The 22,222-nt window shown below is 39.4% G+C and overlaps 1 protein-coding gene across 5 annotated transcripts in view; it reads right to left on the bottom strand.

Moving 5' to 3' along the window:
* STAT4 (signal transducer and activator of transcription 4) overlaps positions 1–8,250 on the bottom strand; it is a 128,515-nt gene extending 120,265 nt beyond the window's left edge. For 2 of the 5 annotated variants that reach the window (XM_058440120.1, XM_058440124.1), the window contains exons 1-3: positions 7,988–8,229; positions 4,769–4,897; positions 3,309–3,453 (exon numbers count right to left, since the gene is read on the bottom strand). In XM_058440120.1, coding sequence (XP_058296103.1) covers positions 3,309–3,453; positions 4,769–4,896 — 273 coding nt within the window. In that variant the 5' untranslated portion in view covers position 4,897; positions 7,988–8,229. Of the gene's footprint in view, positions 1–3,308; positions 3,454–4,768; positions 4,898–7,598; positions 7,681–7,987 lie in introns of all 5 variants that reach the window. The other 3 variants (XM_058440112.1, XM_058440113.1, XM_058440117.1) reach the window with 3 other exon arrangements.
* Positions 8,251–22,222: the final 13,972 nt, after the last annotated feature.

Genomic DNA, 22,222 nt, shown 5'->3' with positions numbered 1-22,222 from the left:
CTTCCACCTTGGAGCTTCTTGAATTTGCCATCGGGAAAGTGGTTTTGTTTTGTCCTTTGTAACAAGCCATTCCAAACTGTTATTGGAAGTAGGTGTAATATAAATAATAAAATACTGAAACTAGAGATCTCAGCTGTTCTATAAAGAACCAAAATAAATCTACCTTATACATCCCTTAGTTCCCCAGGTATCATATTGTTTACTCCTTTTTGCATAATTGTCAAGATGGTTTGTATTTAAAATCCCAGAGGATGAAAATATTTAAACCAGATAAGCACAGCGTCAACAGCCTTTTGATAGGGAATTTTTTTTTCTTTTTTGTAGGGAAGAGAGGATCCTATTTTTTAAAAAAGACTCATCATACCACCCCTCCCCGCAAAAAACACACACAACTTAATGGGAGTATAGTAGGTTAAAATGAAGCATAAAATGCAGGTTTGTTTAGGTGTGAAACCATAGCTGACAATGATTTTTACTACTAGCTTCTGTGTTGTTAATACAAATGCCCAATAAGCACAATTTATAAATTGATATATATGGAAGCACGAGAAAGAGCAGGTGTTTTTTTCAACTCAAATGTCTTAATTCACCAAATTGTTTTTTGAATTCCTAGTGTGCACTAGAACCACATTGAGTACTGAGGGTGAGGGAGGGGAGTCAGAAAAGGAGATCAGCCTTTTACCTTCAAGGACCTTGTGACCTGGTTTGACACACATGCAACACATATATATATGAGACATATATATACACACACATATATAATATGCACACATATTTTTATTTTAGGCTGTGTAGGTCATGCTCTCTCTATCACAACTTCTGCCATTGTCGTGTAAAAGCAATCATAAACAATATGTAAATATGCAACACATGTGTGTCAAACCAGGTCACAAGGTCCTTGAGGGTAAAAGGGACATAAGGAGATGCTGCTTACCTTGTAGTTGTTGCTGGAGGGCTGGAGGATGAGAACACAGACTAAAGCATATGGTGAAGGTTTTCTTGTTGCACTGGAACTTACATAGATTCTTTAGGGATGGATGGGAACTAGACTGGTGGAAGAGGGATGGAAGAGCATTCCTGGCCATGGGACTGTCATGGACAAGGCTGAGTCATTCAAGAGTGTACATGACGTGTTCAAGAACAAGTAGTAGATCTATTTTTCTGAGGTAGAGATGTGGAGGAGCTCAAGGAAGATTGTTGGGAAAGGTCTAAAGAGGAAAGATGCTAGAGGGCCAATGAACACACACAGATGAGTTTGTGCTTGAGCTGAAGCGTGACTGGGGGTAACTGCAGGTTTTTGAGCAGTGGCTTCATGAAATAGAAGTGATGGTTTAACAAGACTTGTCCGATACAACTGGCCAGAGGAGAAGCCTCCCTCACAATCTTATCCGACTGCCCAACACAAAAGATGGGCTGTTTTCTTATCCCTGATTTACACTGAGAAAATCCTGCTATTTTCCCTACCAACAATAAGAATCATTCATTGAATGCCTACTTTTTGCCAGAAGAAAAGCTCCAGCCTTCTCACAATTCCAAAAGGTAGATAATAATTATCTTTGTTTATATTAAAAGATACAGGTCAGAAGATTAAGTGATTTGCTCAAAGCCACATTTGAGGGTCAGATTTTTAACCCAGATTTTCTTGGTTCCAAAGACCATGCATCACCTATTAATATTTTCCCCATCTGTGCTTATCTAGCAAAGTGACCTATAGACTCTTTACTAGTAGGCTAAGAGTTACCAAACTTTCCTATAAAAGGCCAGATAAATATGATATACATATATATCATATGTAAATATGAGACATATATATACACACACATATATAATATGCACACATATTTTTATTTTAGGCTGTGTAGGTCATGCTGTCTCTATCACAGCTTCTGCCATTGTAGTGTAAAAGCAATCATAAATAATATGTAAACCAATGAGTGTGGCTGTGTTTCAATAAAACACAGAAATTTGAATTTCATATAATTTTCATGTGTCAGAAATATTATTTTAAATTTTATGATCTATTTTATTTTTATTCTTTTCCAATCACTTAAAAATATAAAAATCATGCTTAGTCATGGGCCATATGAAAACGGGCAGTGGCCTTTTGACTTGTGGGCCATGGCATGCCAATCCCCATTTTAGATTTATAGATTAGAGCACTAAGCTAATAAAGCCACCATTAAATGATTTGTCTCCATAAAAGACAGATTGCTGTATGCTGCCAAAAATCCTGTTTTGTCCGCAATATGCTGTTGTCCTGTTTTTAGTCAAGTGTCTTGCAGAGTTACAGGGGATTACAAGGTCAAAGATAGCTCAGCGCAATCCAAACAACGATAGAAAAAACAATATATTTGTCCTTCTCACAAATGTAATGTCAAGAACATTTCTGTTATCGTCTAGCTAAAATGTTCTAAAAATGTGTTAATTGTAGGTTTTGGATTCTAAAAATGTCTCCATGAAAAATGGCACAAAGCACTTTTTCTGTTATCTAATATGTTGTATAGGCACTCAGTAAATATTATAGCAGTCCATGGTCAGGGTTTATTACATTAGAACTCCTGGGTTTAGCTCCATATTAGCTTGCTTTTAATTCTTTAGATCCCTGATTCGCTTACTTCATTTACTCACCCCTTAATCAGTAAACATTGCACATCTACCACAAGTCCAGACTTATGCTGGGTGCTGGAAATTCAAAGTTGAACACTAAAGTCCTTGCCTCAAGGAACTCATGATAGGGAGAGAAGTCAAACACATAGAAATAGCAATAATATTGAATATACTAAATGCCACAGTACCGATGTGTTCTGGTGCTGAGGAAACACACAGAGATGGGCTCTGCCTGGGTGAACCAGAGAGTACCAAACAATACTTTTAAAGGAGGGTGAGATCCGAACCAAATCTGGAAGAATACATTCACTCATGATGCTCTCATTTAGGAATGAGAACAATACTAACTCTAACTTGTTACGTAAAAGACAAAGGCAACGGAGGGCTGCTGGAAAGCCATGAAACTGTGGTCTGGTCAGTGTTGTTGAACTGGATCATAGCTAGTAAACAAGACACATGCAAGTCCCACATGCAACACACTTGTAATGTATTTTATGCACTATACTTTTAGTGTATTTTATTTTCAACATTTCATGAAAAATATTGGGTAATAAAATAGAACACAAAATTTGTAAGCGGTAAGATAACCCAATTTTCCCCAAAATTTCATTTGAAAATAATATAAGGGTACATATTTAATTTTTAACTAAATTTAAGACTCATATATCCAAATATTTTGGAAAAGTAGAATGCATTCTCACCTGAAGGACCTTCCTAATTCTTTTTAGATTGTGTATCAAGAGTAGGTTTTTCTCTTTGGAAACACGACCTAACTGTTCATCCAGTTGTATTAATAAGTTTTGAAGAAGAATCGTTGCCATGGTTTCATTGTTAGAAGCTGCCTCCCTAAAAAAAAAGGATTATTACACAACAGAAAACAACTCGGTAAAATGTCTACTTTTTTACCATATTAACTTTAAAACAATAAACCTATTACACGGTGATAAGCCTTTAAAAGTTTTAAAAAATTAAATTGTAAACATGAAGAGATGCTCAACATCACTAATCATTAAGGAATTTCAAGTCAAAATCAGAGTAAGATACCACTTCATACCCATTAGGGTGGCTATTATAAAAAGGAAAAGAAAAAACAGAAAATGAGTGTTGGTGAGGATACAGAGAAATTGTGCAATGCTGGTGGGAAGGTAAAATGGTCAATCACTGTGGAAAACTATATGACAGTTACCCAAAATATTAAACATAAAATTGCCATATGATCCAGCAATTCCACATCTGGATATATACCCAAAAGAATTAAAAGCAGGGACTCAAACAGATATTTGCATACCAATGTTCCTAGCAGAGTTATTAGCAATAGCCAAAATGTTTAAACAACCCAAATGTCCATTGACAGATACATTTATAAAACAAAATGTGATATATACAAACAATGGAATATTATTGAGCTTCAAAAAGGAAGAATATTCTGATACGATACCTGTTAAACATGAATGAATTTTGAAAACATTACACTAAGCAAAATAAGTCAGTTACAAAAGGACAAATATTGTGTGATTCCAATTATCTAAAGTACTTAGAGTAGTCAAATTCACAGAGACAGAAAATAGAATGGTGATTGCCCGGGGTTGGGGGTGGAGGATTAGGGAGTTACTGTTTAAAGAGTACAGAGTTTCAGTTTGGAAAGATGAAAAAGTTCTGCAGATGGATGGTGGTGATGGTTGCATAATAATGTGAATATATGTAATGCCACTGAACAGTACACCAAAAACAATGGTAAATTTTATGTTATGTGTATTTTACCATAATAAAAAAGATGGCCAAAAAAATTAAATGGTATAAGGTCAATAGAGCTTTGAAGAGTATAAATCTTACTGAGAAAAAAATACTGATTTACATTGAGTCTGTGATAAAGAACTGACAATCAATTGATTTGCTTCTTTTTTAATATATGAAAAATTATTTGGGTTTTTGTTTACAGAGAAAAGAAGCACTAGAACAATTAAGTTTTCATTTACAATGAATGGAACCAGAAATGACAATTATTCCCCTTCTTTGGGAAGGCTTTTCAAATCCTTAAGAAAGTTCTTTACCTGAAAAGAATGCATCTACTGAGTCAAAAGTGGACCATAAAATAAATTCACATGGATACAGCATCAGACATTTGTGCATCAACTTCTAGGGAAAATATGTTTGATCCTACCAGTCTTGATTTTCTATCCACTGGGCCAACAGATGCCGAATTTCCATGGGAAAGTTGTCATCATAGAATTGATCCACCTGCTCCAAAAACTTGATTTCTAACTGTTGGACTTGATTCCACTGAGACATGCTATAAAAGAAGGGGTAGAATTAGAGTTTTAAAATGTTGTTCATAGCCCTAGTACATATTTTCTTCTTTCCTTAGAATTAGTCAATGTTATGACTGAATTCCAATATATCCAAGGATACAAAAATTTCAGTACGGTTTTTTTTCATAATTCAACCCTAATGAAGGGAGCAGCCTTCTTTCTGTGTCCCTAAACTACAGCCTTCCTTGCTCTAAAATGAACTCCTGTTCCACCTGCTCCAGAAAGCTTTCACTCCCACTCCCCCAAACACCCCACATCCTGCCCACAGCTGTCCACGTGGATTTCTATTATCAACAAGCTCTTTCCCTATCTCTTGTCCCCTCAACACTTGGAGCAACTTGAAGGCAAACATATTTGACATTTACTATACCTCCTGAAACCCTGTAAGACTTTATATTTGAGGAACAACCCCCCAAGAAGCTTCTTTTATATGAAATTGCCGAATTTCTTTCTTCTTTATTTCAGATTTGTCTGGCTTCTAGAGTCAGCTTTATGTTCCTGACTTCTAGTCCGATTTTGTCTTAGCTTCATGAAGAATTTTATGTATGCATTTTCGTAGGCTCCAGTTTTTTAAATTAAAAATATTTCTGAACCAGTGAATGTCTTTTGTTTCTCTCTGTGAGGATCCACTATAGGTGGGCAAAGCTCTTAAAGGATGTAGTCTTTTTGTCTCTGAGAAACATCTGATAGTGGTTAAACCCTCAAGTTACTTAAGGAGTAAGAAACCACACTTGATACCTATTTAGCAGCCTGTCATAAAACAAAAGTACGCATTTCCCCCTTGTAACCCCACTCTGGCCAATTTAGAAGGTGTAGACATATTTCCTAACTCAGAGAAATTAGTATGACACTGCCTCCTTGAAATTACAGCATTTTATGTTTTTGAAAGTCAAATTTTTGGTTGTTTTCTCAGCAATTCTAAGTCAAGTAAAAACACCAAACCCCCTTTTACATGATTAATCACCATAACATTTCAACATATCTCATAGATAGGCTAAGGTTTCCTTTTGCCTATAGAACACCAGGGTAATTTCATATATTTCATATACATATTATTCAGGTTTCAAATAGAATCATTTTGAGCACCTTTTCCTTGAGCTCCTGGTAAATGACTTAAAATTTATAGAAAAACATGTTGCCAATGTTTTGCTAAAGAGAAAGCAAGCAGGAAAAGAAGTAATGTTTTATGTGCATATCATTTTATATTTATGAAAACCTTTACACTTTACAATTCTAGCATATTGTAAATGCTCAATCAATGCTTGTTAAACGAAGAATGAGTGGCACTCCTGACATTGCTATGAATAGGGTAGATGGATATAAGTAGTATGTCAACTTTAAAAAGGAAAAACTTGAAGATCAAATAGGCGAAATGACGCCTGCCTAATGTGTGAGGCTTCTAAGGGGCAACCTGAGGTTTTCTGAGCCTGAACCATTTGTCTTTCCAGATATTGGATGTGTATATATTCCACACAAAATTGGAACATTTGTTCTCATGCTACTATCAACATAAAATATCTATCAATCTATTTTAGTTAATGACAACAGAGAACATGAGTTGAAAATAGCATTACAATTTTTCATCATACTATTGTTAAACCCCTGCTACGATTTGGATGAAAATCTGTTTTCTAACTAAAACTTACAGGTAGATGGGAGGAATAAGTTCTAGTGCTGTAACACTAGGATGAATATGGTTAACAATAACTTAGTGTATATTTTCAAAAAGCTAAGAAGATTTTCAATGTTCACAACACAAAGTAATGATAAATGTTTGAGGTGATGGATATGCTGAATATCCTTTGATCATAACACATTGTTCATATTTATTGAAATATCACTCTATATTCCATAAATATTTACAATTGTGTGTCAAATGAAAATAAAAGGAAAATTAAAAAAATAAAAATAAACACGGAAAAAATCACTACTAAGATCTGAGTCTTTCGGAGAGCTGAATTCAAAGCTGAAAAAAGGAAGAAGAAGGAATACATAGTCCTAGGACATTTTCTACTGCAGCCTCTGGGAACGCCTTTAGACATCCTTCAGCAGGTTTCTTTGCTTTCACTCTCTAGGGGATATTTCTTTCTCATGAAAACTGTTACCTTGCTTCTGAAAACTGAGTGCCTGTCTGTTCTTTTTGCGTGCAGTCCCTAGAAGATCCCACTAAAGGGGCATTTTGTCCCACTGTCTGTGAGCTGGTGGTGCCGCTTTGGCTCTGTGGCCTGTAGCTTGCAAAAGGAGATGACCTGCCCTAAAATGTCACTCGCGCCCATCAAAGCCACAGTCACCGGCTGCCGTAGATGCAAGCTTTTTTCTGAAATCCAGGTACGCTAATCTAAAGTCAGACATCACAGCTCTAGAGAAGCTGGCTTAAGAAAGTGACTTGCAGCCTCCGCGAGGACACACCTCCGCAGCCGCCGCAGCTCCCCTGGCCCCCGCTGGGAGATTCGCCCGGGCACCGTGGCGCGGGCCTGCGGAGCGGTTTTCGCGGAGAGCCAGTGCCAGGGCGCATCTGTGGGTCGTGGAGTCGGGCGCTTCCTTCTATAATAACCCTCTTCAGGCAGGTTAAAATGAAGCAATTGTCAAAACGCCAAGCGAAAGCAAAGCTTCAGAGCACCCTGCATAATAAGCGTGTCCTCCTCGCAAGAGGCAGCCAGAAGGTGTGGTCTGGCCACTTACCTAGCGCTCTCTCAGCACAGGTCCCAGGCGGTGCTCAAGTCCAAAGTCAGAAGCGCCCCTCACAGTCCCTAGGAGAAAGCCGCTGACGCCATCGTCAGTAGGGGATTTGCATTTCTCCTCCCACTTGAGGCTTTCCTGTGCGTCAGTGTTCGAGTCTCTGGGACTTTACTTGGGTCAGTTCCCACCCACTCTTTATTCTAGAAATGCTAACACGCAGAAACTGCCAGGCTGGAGCCCCTTCACCGGGCGTCCTCTTCCCTCTTATCCCTCCCAGCCGCTCTTGCAACTGCAGGTGGCTCAGGAGTGCCAGGGTAAAGGGGAGGGGCGGGGTATACATTTTCTTCAGTGGTTTCCTTAGACAATCCGAGATCCGCTGCAAAGTTACTTACCTGGAGCTCAGTTCTTCAGCTTCCTCTCTCCCTAGTATAAGGCTCCACTCAGCCTGATGAGCCACCCCTGGGATAGAAGGGATGGGTAGCCAGGATCAAAACACCAAACTCATAGACCTTACTGGGCTCCAATTCCAGCGGGGTCCGCTCACTCCGAGGAGGGTGACCTGACCCAGAGGTTTGGGCCAACTCCTGGGTAGGCCACCAGTGCCTGCCCTTCCTGGCCCAGCCTCCTCCTACTCTCCTTGAGTAGCCTTGCCCCTGGTTGCTACGGCGCGTTCTTCTCCCTTTGTGACATCAGCCTGTTCTAGAATCACAGAGTTGGAGGAAGTCTTAGTCCCATCTAATGCTAAATCCTCTTTCATATCTGAAGAGACCCAGTGAGGTGACCAAGACGACTCAATAAGTTAGCCACGGAGCCCGATAATAGCCCAGGTGTTTCCCTTCCCACCTCAGTGGTCTTTTCATTTCATCTCCTTGTAGTTAGCTCTTAATCCCTTGATTCACAGTAGGGGTTCAATAAAGACAAGTCCAGGCGTGGTGGCTCACACCTGTAATCCCAGCACTTTGGTAGGCTGAAGTGGAAGGACTGCTTGAGCCCAGGAGTTTGAGACCAGCCCAGGCAACACAGTAAAACCCCACCATATATTAAAAAATCAATAAAAATGTTTTAAAAAGTAAAAATAGTAAAACAAAGACAAAAATAAAGGCAGACAGACTGAAAAAAAGGTAGAAAGTGTCACTCAATTTGATTATACACATGCTTAGAGCAATATGCCAAGGTGAGAGGCCTGCCTCCCTCTCCCCTGATGGATATCACACAGGTACACTCTCTGGATTCTTCTCTCCCAGGTGACATTATTATCATGTGCTTAAACTTACCACCCACCCCCAAATAGGTCAGTCAATCCAAAGTCACACTTTCCATATCACTCTAAATTTCCTGGTTAGGTAGGCCTGGTCCCCACTGCTTGCTTGTTCAGTGGGCAGTTTCCAGGAGCTTATGCTGCTCTGACCCTACATGAGAAAGTGCCAATTTCAGGCTATTCCATAAGCTACTAAGCAAAGTCTGATTTTCTTCTGGAGAAGCTGTCACTGCCCATAAGAAAAAAATCCAAATTCTTGGCACTTTAAGTTCTGTGCAGTTTGGTCCCAACCTATCCAGGAAACTTTTCTCCCCTATAAGAGCCCATGATGTGACCCAAAACAGTAACCTCGGCTGCCCAGATTAACCTCATATTTCACTACCGATGCTTTCTTCAACTGGATATTCCTCCCTGAGCCTACCTACTTAGTGAAATCCTATAGTTCTCAGTGAAGACTTCCCGATGACCTGAACCCACAGCAATGTTTCCCTGCTCCAAATTCTTGTCATACTTCCTGTCCAAACCAGTGCTCTCCAAGAGAAATAAAATGCAAGCCACATATGTAATTGTAAATTGTCTCATAGCCACGTTAAAAAGGAAAAAAGCACAGGTGAAATTAATTTTAATATTGTAAATAACCCAATATATACAAGAATCTTAACATTTTGGCATATAATCAGTATAAAAAAATTATTAATAAGATACTTTGAATTCCTTATTTCATACTCAATCTCTGAAGTCTGGTGTGTATTTAGCACTTACAGGGCATGTCAGTTAGGACTAGCCACATTCCAAGCCACATGTGGCTAGTGGCTGCCATGTTGGACAGTGCACATCTAGACCACTTATTTATCACTTTTCACTTCCTGCCTCATAGTGCTAGTCACACTGGTTTTACATGTCCTTATCATTATCATATTCAATTGCTGAGTGCCTGCTGTACAAAACACAGAGTTTGTTCTCTTCCTCCTTTTCAGGGCCTTACCTCGGGGCTTCCACAGCAGTTTTTAAACCTTTTGTTCTCAAGATACCGCTATTCCCTTAAAAATTGTTGACAAACCCAAGGAATGTTTGTGTATTAGTGTTCTGGATGAAATTTTTATTTACTGTGTTAAAACTTAAATCTGAGAAAAAATTAAAATACGTACTTAATTTATTCCTTTAAAATGACAATAATAAACTCACTCTGTGTTAAACATGTTTTAAGAAAAACAAATATATCTTCCAACATGAAAAACTTAATGAGAAGAGTGGCATTTAAAAAATCTCTTTAATGTCTGGTTTGAGAGAAGACAGCTGGATTCTCATATCTGTTTCTGCATTTAATCTGCTGCAAAGTATTATTTTGGTTGACATGTTTGAAGAAAGTATGGACTCACACATTTATGTCGTTGGAAAAGGGGAGTATTATAGTGACCTTTTCAAATAATTATTCTTCTTTGATACCACATCAAAACTCAATGAGTGGTAGTTTCTGAAGGGCTAGTTGCATTGTGAACTCTGAAACCTTATCAATATACTTTATGTATACTGTTACATTCAAATCTTTGTTGTATATATTTTGAATGAAACTATTACCCACAAATTATTTTGCAATGTCAGACACTGGTCATTTGAAAAACATTGGTCCACTGAAGTATGCAGATTTTCTAAATGCTGACACATTTTATCATACAATGTTCAGAAATTCATGTCAGGTAATATCAATGTTGATCTCATCATGTAAGTATTTTAAATACTGGGAAGCAGTCAAGCTCAAATTCTAATTTTTGCTTGAAAGCTCAGTTTTATTATTGGCAACGGCTACTACCAGTTGTTTTCCTTGAAGTGACAGGCTCATCTTGGCAACTCGAACAATCACGCAAGTGCTTTTCCTCGAGATGACCATCATCCTTTAATATGTGCCTTTTCCATTTCATCACAAAGAATATTAAAAAGACATGTACTTAAGGTCTGAGATTTAATAAAATTAATAATTTTTACTGCCTCATCAAAAACATTCTTAAGTCAAATTGGCATTTTAAAATTTTTATTGTAAGTGCATGGTGGTGAAATATACAACTGCTAGTATAATTTGGCACTACTTGCTTGCTTTGTGCTAAGGCCCCAACAGTTTCACCCACCTTTGCTTTGGTACCATTGGTGCAAATATCAGCAGAGTGAAAAGACAAAACTGTATTAGTATTATTATAAAAATAGTTTAACCTTACAGATGCCCTAAAAAGATCTCGGGGACCACTCCCAGGGATCTGCATGTAACACTTAGAGAACCTCTGCTCTATTTGCCATATGCTGCCAACTGTAACTCGTTTATCCAGAGATGTCTATCATGAGGGTCTCTCTGCCCAAATACACACTTTTTTCTTGGTTAAAGCTTCTGCCTTGAACCTCTGTCTTCCTTCTCTATTTCATGAGTGGAGCAAGACATCTAAGAAAGGGTGCTTCTATGTCCAATTTGTTTCTCTTTTTTAGAATCAAAACTAAATAAGCAGGTCCTCAGTTTCTTGATCCTACACTGGCCCTGGCCTCATCAGTCCCTCAGAGACAAAGACATAAAAAAATTCGAAGTAAAATGAAGAACAAACCATATGCTAAAATGAAACCCCTGTAAGGTTTTCCAAATTCAAAGGCCCCCACAGATTCCTGTCTCCTTTCTAAAACAGCCACCCAGTTGCCCTGGTGATAAGCCCTATATCTAATTTTTTGCTGTATCATCCTAAGAAGAAAATCCCAGATTAAAGACTTTCAGAAAAGTAGATTCTAGTTCCGGTGTGTCAATTTCTAGTGGCACAAAGTTGTATAAGTTACCTAACTTCTCTAACCCCAAAACTTCCTGTCTATAAAAGTGGGGATATTATATCCCACCTGAAATTGCTGGGAAGAGTCAAAGATATAATGTAAGAAGTGAGATCAGGTTAAATGCTAAATCAATAGCTGTTAATAATAGAATAATAAACAAGTTATGGGTAACTTTGGCAGTCACCAGGTTAACCCTCCAGCTTCCCTGCCACCATGCTGTACAGAGCGGAAATGGAGATGAAGAGAGGCCAGATGGGGTAGGCAGGTTCACGGTTGTAAATAGAAGACAGGGTGGATTCAAAATCAGTTCTGATTGTGCTTTTCCCACTCTGCCCAGTGGAGCTGCTTTTGTGGGAAACAGAGAGAGGAAGAGAGAGGATATCACTCTTGCCGCTGATAAGGGAAGTAAACCAGCTCCACCTTCTCCCAATTTTTGTACAAAGAATATAAACATTTGCTAGTTTCAGTTTTGTGGTATCACCATACTTCTCCTCTCCTCTCTTAAGTGTTCTGAGGAAACTGGGGTGAGCTGGAGTTGGAGGTTGGACAGACAATACGCACATGCGGAAAGATGCGTTGAGTTCCCTGGTTGCATATGCTAGTACCACATGAGTGGGACAGCAAGGATTATTGCGATAAGATGGCCTGGTGCAAATCTCATCGACTCATCTGTGTGCAGGTTGCTCTAGCTCCATCAGATCAGGAACATTGTCTTGTAAAAGGGTTTAATATCAATCTTGCTAATTTTCTGAAGTTCAGTTCCCAATGACTCTGCTCCCTCTACTGCCATCTCAGAAGCATTGCAATTTACAAATCATAGTCATATACCTCCATGCCAGACATAGTGCCAAGAACTTCACATGCATTGTTTTAGTTAATCCTCACAGCACTCCATAGGATTAAATATCATGATTATCTCCAATTGGCAGATAAGGGGACAGAGGTTTAGTGAGCTTTAGTGAGGCTAATCAGAGGTAAGGACAGATTTGGGATTCAAACTAAGGACTGTCTGACTCCAGAAACAATGCCCATAACCATTCTGCTTTACTAAAAATCTTATCTGCTCTTATGAGAAAAGCAATAACTTGCTCAGAGAGCTATAGAGGAAATAAGTTTGATGACTTAAACATGAATTCCAAAAAAGAGAGGATCATTGCATAGTCCAATCTTTCGGCTTCCCTGGGCCACACTGGAAGAACTGTCATGGGCCACACATAAAACACACTAACGCTAACAATAGCTGATGAGCTTTAAAACAATCTCATAACGTTTTAAGAAGTTTAAGAGTTTGTGTTGGGCTGCACTTAAAGCCGTCCTGGGCCGTATGCAGCCCATGGGCTGGACACACTTTGTCTACAGTTTTCTTTTCTTGTAATGTCTTCTGGAAGCTTGGATAGAATTGGTATTATTTCTTCCTTAAATGTTTGAAAAAAAATCACCAGTGAAGTAATCTTTGACTGGAGATTTTTTTTGGTGGGAAATTTTTAAACTACAAATTCAATTTATTAGATCTAGGACTACTTAGGTTACCCATTTTCTCTTGAGTGAGCTTTGCCGGTTTGTGTCTTTCAAAGAATTTATATATTTCATCTAAACTGTTATTATATACATAAAATTGTTTGTAATATTCCCTTTTAGCAAGTTATTCTTTTAATTCCCTTTTATTCCAGTTATTCTTTTAATAGCTGGAAAACTGTAATAATCTCACCTCTCTCAATTCTGATATTGGTAGTTTGTGTCTTCTTTTTTCCCCCCAGGACAGTTTTACTAAAAGTTTATCAATTTTATTTACATTCTCAAAGAACAAACTTTTGGTTTCATGGACTTTTTTCTATTGTGTTTCATTGACTTCCACTCTTCAAGAATCAAGGGGAGCCCTTTGCAGTCTTCTTCCTGGTACTCTGCCCTATAAATTCTGACCAAAACTCTCTACTCTGCCTCTTCAACTCTGAGAGAATGCCAGGCTTTATTCGAGTTTCCTCTTTCTGTGCTGGAGCTTGGAAACTTTCTCCAGAAAGTAAGCTAGGAGAATCATAAAGATTGTCTCATTTGTTCACTTCTCTTGCACTGCCTATTTGTCAATTTCTGAAAAATCATTGTTTCACAGTTTTTGTTTGTTTGCTTAGCTGTGTGTTTAACATGAGCAGGTAATCCACTACGGAGGGGTTGCCAGATTTAGCAAAACAAAACAAAATAAGACTGCCAGTTAAATTTGAATGTCAGACCGACAACGAATAATTTTTTCCGTCTGTATATGACCCATATTTATAGTATAAGTATGTTTGAAATTCAAATTTCAGTGGGCTTCCAGGATTTTTATCTGGAAACCCTAATCCCTGTTAATATATTATGTCCAAAAGCAGAAGTCCCCTGAGACTCTTTTAGGTGCTAGAGCTTGTACTTGTTGGAAATCTATTCAATTCAGTATGAACTATTTACTGAGCTCATACATCACAATGAGAATAATTTAGGGTTGAATTGGTAGAGAAGACAAAATAAGCATATGAAATTAATAATGCTCAGTTGAATGGCAATGCCAAATGTAAATGCCACAGGAATTCAGAAGAATGACCACAATGAACTGAAGTAGTCAGAAAAAGCCAGAAGATGAGGTTAATAAAAAAAAGTGAAGGATGAAAGAACTGTATTCAGGTATGGAGAATAGTGATGCTCAGCCTGCTTAAAGAAGGTCAGGTCCTGACCCAGGACTAAGACCGGCATCCTTCTAGACAGGGAGAAGAATAACCTAAACCAAAGATTTATAGAGGGTCATTATAAACAAGATTAGTTGGTATCAGTGTCTCTAAGAATAGCTGTTTAGTTTGCTCATTATGCAAGAGTGACTGGTTGAGGGGGATGAGTGAGGACTGAAATCTAAACTGAGCTTCAGTTCCCAAGACATAAGTGTTGGTGCAGGGCTGCAGCCAAATGGAGGAAGAAATGATTTTTCTAACTTGAATGTGCCTTGTGGGGCCTCTGAGGTCTTGGTGGGAACTTCAGTATCTTCCTTCTGAGTAGCTGTGATATGATGACTTCTGTAACTTGACCCAGACTTTTTAGTGCTAGAGTCACTATGGGGAGAGATGGGTGGAGAAGTTAGAAGATACATCATCTCTGAACTGTGAGCATTCTGTACTGGGCTATTGTGCAGAAGAGGGTGAGAAGGGACAGGATGAAATTGGTTTTATAGTTGGGGGGAACAAAGTAGGTGAAGGGAGATGGAGCTGATAGGGCTTTAGATGAATATGTGATAGAACCCCTCTGAAGTTCGGCACCAGCACCCAGAGGTCTGAATATCAACAGTCTGAAATATTGGTGCCATCCAATAAAGAGTGGCCCCTAAATCAAGCACTGTGAACTCAAAGCCTTCCTGGGACAGCCAGATGATGGGGCCTGTAGAGAATCAATCTTTCTTTCTTTCTTCCTTTTTTTTTTTTTGACAGAGTCTCACTCTGTCACCCAGGTTGGAGTGCAATGGCGCAATCTTGGCTCACTGCAACCTCTGCCTCCCGGGTTAAAACGATTCTCCTGCCTCAGCCTCCCCAGTAGCTGGGATTACAGGCCTGCACCACCATGCCTGGCTAAATTTTTAAATATTTTTAGTAAAGATGGGGTTTCCCCAAGTTGGCCAGGCTGGTCTCAAATTCCTGACCTCAAGTGATCCACCTCCCTCAGCCTCCCAAAGTGCTGGGATTACAGGCTTGAGCCACTATGTCCAGCCAGAGAATCTCTCTAACAGGACGCTGGAAATTTGGATGTTTAAGAAAAAAATCACCTGAATTTCAATTGTGTTAGTATAATTCAAAGAACTTAACCACATACACACACACACACACACACACACACACACCCCAAAACACAGTATAGACGCACCACACTGTTCTAACTAAATAATACACATCTATAGGTGTCAATGCTGCCAAATTTCCTTCTCTGTTTGAAACCAATATTTCCCAGCCCTGATCATCCTGTGCACTGCCACTGTTATCTACTGGGAGTCTCCCAAAAATGGGAAAGAAAGGGAAGAGGGAGGAAGAAGAGAACCAAACCAAATATTACTCTTTATAGCCAGGTGGGTGAATGTGAGTATTTTAGAGGATGTGAATCTTAACAGTTACTTTCACCCCTCTTATCATTCAGCAGTTTGATCTTTTTAAAACAATGAGGCTGCATAGGAAGAGCTCTGGTCTGCAGCTCCCAGCATGATTGATGCAGAAGATAGGTGATTTCTGCATTTCCAACTGAGGTACCTGGTTCATCTCATTGGGACTGGTTGGACAGTGGGTTCAGCCCACAGAGGACAAGCCGAAGCAGGATGGGGCGTTGCCTCACCCAGGAAGTGCAAGGGGTCTGGGGATTTCCTTTTCCTGGCCAAGGAAAGCTGTAACAAACTGTACTTGGAAAAATGGGACACTCTCGCCCAAATACTGCACTTTTCCCATGGTCTTAGCAACCAGCAGACCAGGAGATTCTCTCCCATGCCTGGCTCAGCGGGTCCCACACCCACAGAGCCTTGCTCATTGCTAGCGCAGCAGTTTGAGATTGAGCTGCGAGGCAGCAGCCTGGCAAAGGGAGGGGCGTCCACCATTGCTGAGGCTTGAATAGGTAAACAAAGCGGCTGGGAAGCTCAAACTGAGCAAAGCCCACCACAGCTCAGCAAGGCCTCTGCCTCTATAGACTCCACCACTATAGGCAGGGCATAGCAGAACAAAAGGCAGCAGAAACTTCTGCAGACTTAAACATTCCTGTCTGACAGCTCTGAAGAGAGCAGTGGTTCTCCCTGCATGGGGTTTGAGCTCTGAGAATGGAGAGACTGCCTCCTCAAGTGGGTCCCTGAACTCTGTGTAGCCTAACTGGGAGACACCTCCCAGTAGGGGCCGACAGACACCTCATACAGGTGGGTGCCCCTCTGGGATGAAGCTTCCAGAGGAAGGATCAGGCAGGAATAGTTGTTGTTCTGCAATATTTGCTGTTCTTCAGCCTCTGCTGGTGATACCCAGGCAAACAGGGTCTGGAGTGGACCTGAAGCAAACTCCAACAGACCTGCAGCTGAGGGACCTGACTGTGAGAAGGAAAACTAACAAACAGAAAGGAATAGCATCAACACCAACAAAAAGGACATCCACACCAAAACCCCATCTGTAGGTCACCAACATCAAAGACCAAAGGTAGATAAAACCACAAAGATGAGGAGAAACCAGAGCAGAAAAGCTGAGAATTCTAAAAACCAGAGCGCCTCTTCTCCTACAAAGGATCGCAGCTCCTCTCCAGCAAGGGAACAAAGCTGGATGGAGAATGACTTTGGTGAGTTGACAGAAGTAGGCTTCAGAAGGTCGGTAATAATAAACTTCTCTGAGCTAAAGGAGGATATTTGAACCTATCGCAAAGAAGCTAAAAACCTTGAAAAAATGTTAGATGAATGGCTAACTAGAATAAAGAGTGTAGAGAAGAACTTAAATAACCTGAAGGAGCTGAAAACCATAGCAGGAGAACTTCGTGATGCATGCACAAGCTTCAATAGCCCATTGGATCAAGTGGAAGAAAGGATATCAGTGGTTGAAGATAATATTAATGAAATAAAGTGAGAAGACAAAGTTAGAGAAAAAAGAGTAAAAAGAAATGAACAAAGCCTCCAAGAAATATGGGACTATGTGGAAAGACCAAATCTATGTTTGATTGTTGTACCTGAAAATGACGGGGAGAATGGAACCAAGTTGGAAAATACTCTTCAGGATATTATCCAGGAGTACTTCCCCAATCTAGCAAGGCAGGCCAACATTCAAATTCAGGAAATACAGAGAACACCACAAAGATACTCCTTGACAAGAGCAACCCCAAGACACATAATTTTCAGATTCAGCAAGGTAGAAATGGAGGAAAAAATGTTAAGGGCAGTCAGAGAGAAAGGTTGGGTTACCCACAAAGGGAAGAAGCCCATCACACTAACAGCGGATCTCTTGGCAGAAACTCTACAAGCCAGAAGAGAGTGGGGGCCAATATTCAACATTATTAAAGAAAAAATTTTCAACCGACAATTTCATATCCAGCCAAACTAACCTTCATAAGTGAAGGAGAAATAAAATCCTTTACAGACAAGCAAATCCTGAAAGATTTTGTCACCACCAGGCCTGCTTTACAAGAGCACCTGAAGGAAGCACTAAACATGGAAAGGAACAACTGGTACCAACCACTGCAAAAACATGCTAAATTGTAAAGACCGTCGATGCTAGGAAGAAACTGCATCAATTAATGGGCAAAATAACCAGCTAACATCATAATGACAGGATCAAATTCACACATAACAATATTAACCTTAAATGTAAATGGGCTAAATGCCCCAATTAAAAGACACAGACTGGCAAATTGGATAAAGAGTCAAGACCCATCAGTGCACTGTATTCAGGAGACCCATCTCACGTGCAGAGACACACATGGGCTCAAAATAAAGGGATGGAGGAAGATCTACCAAGCAAATGGAAAGCAAAAAAAATAGCAGGGTTTGCAATCCTAGTCTCTGCTAAAACAGACTTTAAATCAACAAAGTTCAAAAGAGACAAAGAAGGCCATTACCCAATGGTAAAGGGATCAATTCAACAAGAAGAGCAAACTATCCTAAATATATATGCACCCAATACAGGAACACCCAGATTCATAAAGCATGTCTTTAGAGGCCTACAAAGAGACTTAGACTCCCACACAATAATAATGGTAGACTTTAACACCCCACTGTCAGTATTAGACAGATCAATGAGACAGAGGTTAACAAGGATATCCAGGACTTGAACTCAGCTCTGCACCAAGTGGACCTAACAGGCATCTACAGAACTCTCCACCCCAAATCAACAGAATATACATTCTTCTCAGGACAGCATCACACTTATTCTAAAATTGACCACATAGTTGGAAGTAAAGCAACCCTCAGCAAATGTAAAAGAACACAAATCACAGCAAACTCTCTCAGACCACAGTGCAATCAAATTAGAACTCAAGAAACTCACAAAAAATGCACAACTACATGGAAACTGAACAACCTGCTCCTGAATGACTACTGGGTGAATAACGAAATGAAGGCAGAAATAAAGATGTTCTTTGAAACCAATGAGAACAAAGACACAACATACCAAAATCTCTGGGACACATTTAAAGCAGTGTGTAGAGGGAAATCTGTAGCACTAAATGCCCACAAGAGAAAGCAGGAAAGATCTGAAATCGACACCCTAACATCACAATTAAAAGAACTAGAGAAGCAAGAGCAAACAAATTCAAAAGCTAGCAGAAGGCAAGAAATAACCAAGATCAGAGAAGAACTGAAGGAGATAGAGACAGAAAAACCCTTCAAAAAATCAATGAATCCAGGAGCTGGTTTTTTGAAAAGATCAACAAAATTGATAGACTGCTAGCAAGACTAACATAGAAGAAAAGAGAGAAGAATCAAATAGATGCAATAAAAAATGATAAAGGGGATATCACCACCCATCCCAGAGAAATGCAAACTACCATCAGAGAATGTTATAAACACCTCTACACAAATAAACTAGAAAATCTAGAATAAATGGATAAATTCCTGGACACATACAGCCTCCCAAGACTAAACCAGGAAGAAGCTGAATCCTTGAATAGACCAATAACAGGCTCTGAAATTGAGGCAATAATTAATAGCCTACCAACTGAAAAAAGTCCAGGACCAGATGGATTGATAGACAAATTCTACTAGAGGTCCAAAGAGGAGCTGGTACCATTCCTTCTGAAACTATTCCAATCAATAGAAAAAGAAGGAATCCTCCCTAACTAATTTTATGAGGCCAGCATCATCCTGATACCAAAGCCTGGCAGAGACACAACAAAAAAAGAGAATTTTAGACCAATATCCCTGATGAACATTGATGCGAAAATCCTCAATAAAATACTGGCAAACTGAATCCAGCAGCACCTCAAAAAGCTTATCCACCACGATCAAGTCGGCTTCATCCCTGGGATGCAAGGCTGGTTCAACATAAGCAAATCAATAAATGTAATCCATCACATAAACAGAACCAATGACAAAAACCACATGATTATCTCAATAGATGCAGAAAAGGCCTTTGACAAAATTCCACAGCCCTTCATGTGAAAAACTCTCAACAAACTAGGTATTGATGGAACTTGTATGTCAAAATAATAAGAGCTATTTATGACAAACACATAACCAATATCATACTAAATGGGCAAAAACTGGAAGCACTCCCTCTGAAAACCAGTGCAAGACAGGGATGCCCTCTCTCACCACTCCTATTCAACATAGTGTTGGAAGTTCTGGCCAGGGCAATTAGGCAAGAGAATGAAATTAAGGGTATTCAACTAGGAAAAGAGGAAGTCGAATTGTCCCTGTTTGCAGAAGACATGACTGTATTAGAAAATCCCATCGTCTCAGCCCAAAATCTCCTTAAGCTGATAAGCAACTTTAGCAAAGTCTCAAGATACAAAATCAATGTGCAAAAATCACAAGCATTCCTATACACCAATAACAGACAAACAGAGAGCCAAATCATGAGTGAACTCCCATTCCTAATTTCTACCAAGAGAATAAAATATCTAGGAATTCAACTTACAAGGGATGTGAAGGACCTCTTCAAGGAGAACTACAAACCACTGCTCAATGAAATAAAAGAGAACACAAACAAATGGAAGAATATTCCATGCTCATGAATAGGAAGAATCAATATCATGAAAATGGCCATACTGCCCAAGATAATTTATAGATTCAATGCCATCTCCATCAAACTACCAATGACTTTCTTCACAGAATTGGAAAAAACTACTTTAAAGTTCTTATGGAACCAAAAAGACATTTCCAAGACAATCCTAAGCAAAAAGAACAAAGCTGGAGGCATCATGCTACCTGACTTCAAACTATACTACAAGGATACTGTAACCAAAACAGCATGGTACTGGTACCAAAACAGAAAGACAGACCAATGGAACAGAACAGAGGCCTCAGAAATAACACCACACATCTACAACCATCTGATCTTTGACAAACCTCACAAAAACAACAAATGGAGAAAGGATTCCCTATTTAATAAATGGTGCTGGGAGAACTGGCTAGCCATATGTAGGAAGCTGAAACTGGATCCCTTCCTTACACCTTATACAAAGATTAATTCAAGATGGATTAAAGACTTAAATGTTAGACCTAAAACCATAAAAACCCTAGAAGAAAACCTAGGCAATACCATTCAGGACCTAGGCATGGGCAAGGACTTCATGACTAAAACACCAAAAGCAATGATAACAAAAGCCAAAACAGACAAATGGGATCTAATTAAATTAAAGAGCTTCCGCACAGCAAAAGACACTACCATCAGAGTGAACAGGCAACCTACGGAATGGGAGAAAATTTTTGCAATCTACCCATCTGACAAAGGGCTAATATCCAGAATCTACAAAGAACTTAAACAAATTTACAAGAAACAACCAACCAACCCCATCAAAAAGTGGGCAAAGGATATGAACAGACACTTTTCAAAAGAAGACATTTATGCAGCCAACAGACACATGAAAAAATGCTCATCATCACTAGTCATCAGAGAAATGCAAATCAAAACCACAATGAGATACCATCTCACGCCAATTAGAATGACAATCATTAAAAAGTCAGGAAACAACAGATGCTGGAGACAATGTGGAGAAATAGGAATGCTTTTACACTGTTGGTGGGAGTGTAAACTAGTTCAACCACTGTGGAAGACAGTGTGGTGATTCCTCAAGGATCTAGAACTAGAAATACCATTTGACCCAGCCACCCCATTACTGGGTATATACCCAAAGGATTATAAATCATGCTACTATAAAGACACATGCACACGTATGTTTACTGAGGCACTATTCACAATAGCAAAGACTTGGAAGCAACCCAAATGTCCATCAATGATAGACTGGATTAAGAAAATGTGGCACATATACACCATGGAATACTATGCAGCCATAAAAAAGGATGAGTTCATGTCCTTTGCAGGGACATGGATGAAGCTGGAAACCATCATTCTCAGCAAACTATCACAAGGACAGAAAATCAAGCACCACATGTTCTCACTCATAGGTGGGAACTGAACAATGAGAACACTTGGACACAGGGCAGGGAACATCACACATTGGGGCCTGTCAAGGGGTGGGGGGCTGGGGGAGGGATAGCATTAGGAGAAATACTTAATGTAAATGATGAGTTTATGGGTGCAGCAAACCAACATGGCACATGTATACCTATGAAACAAACCTGCACCTTGTGCACATGTACCCTAGAACTTAAAGTATAGTAACCCTCCCCTGCCCCAAAAAAGAATGAGACAACCTGTAACTGGTCAGGGCAATAGATTCATCCCCAAAATTGCAGGCCAGGATACTTATCTGGAGACAGCAAGGGTTGTAATAAATCTTTCCAGGAAAAGGCTTTATCTGATCATCATCAGCTTGGAATTCCTTGCTATAGCAAAAAAAAATCTCTAAAGAAAATAACCACTTGAAACAAATACCCAAATTGTGAAAAATCTGTCATTAGAAGAATATAACATTCTTTCTTCCATATGTAGAGATG

The sequence above is a fragment of the Hylobates moloch genome, unplaced genomic scaffold (assembly GCF_009828535.3).
Source record: "Hylobates moloch isolate HMO894 unplaced genomic scaffold, HMol_V3 SCAFFOLD_1, whole genome shotgun sequence".
NCBI classification, from domain to species: Eukaryota; Metazoa; Chordata; class Mammalia; order Primates; family Hylobatidae; genus Hylobates; species Hylobates moloch.
Note: the sequence above shows the minus strand (reverse complement) of the source record. Positions and strands in the feature narration are given on the sequence as shown.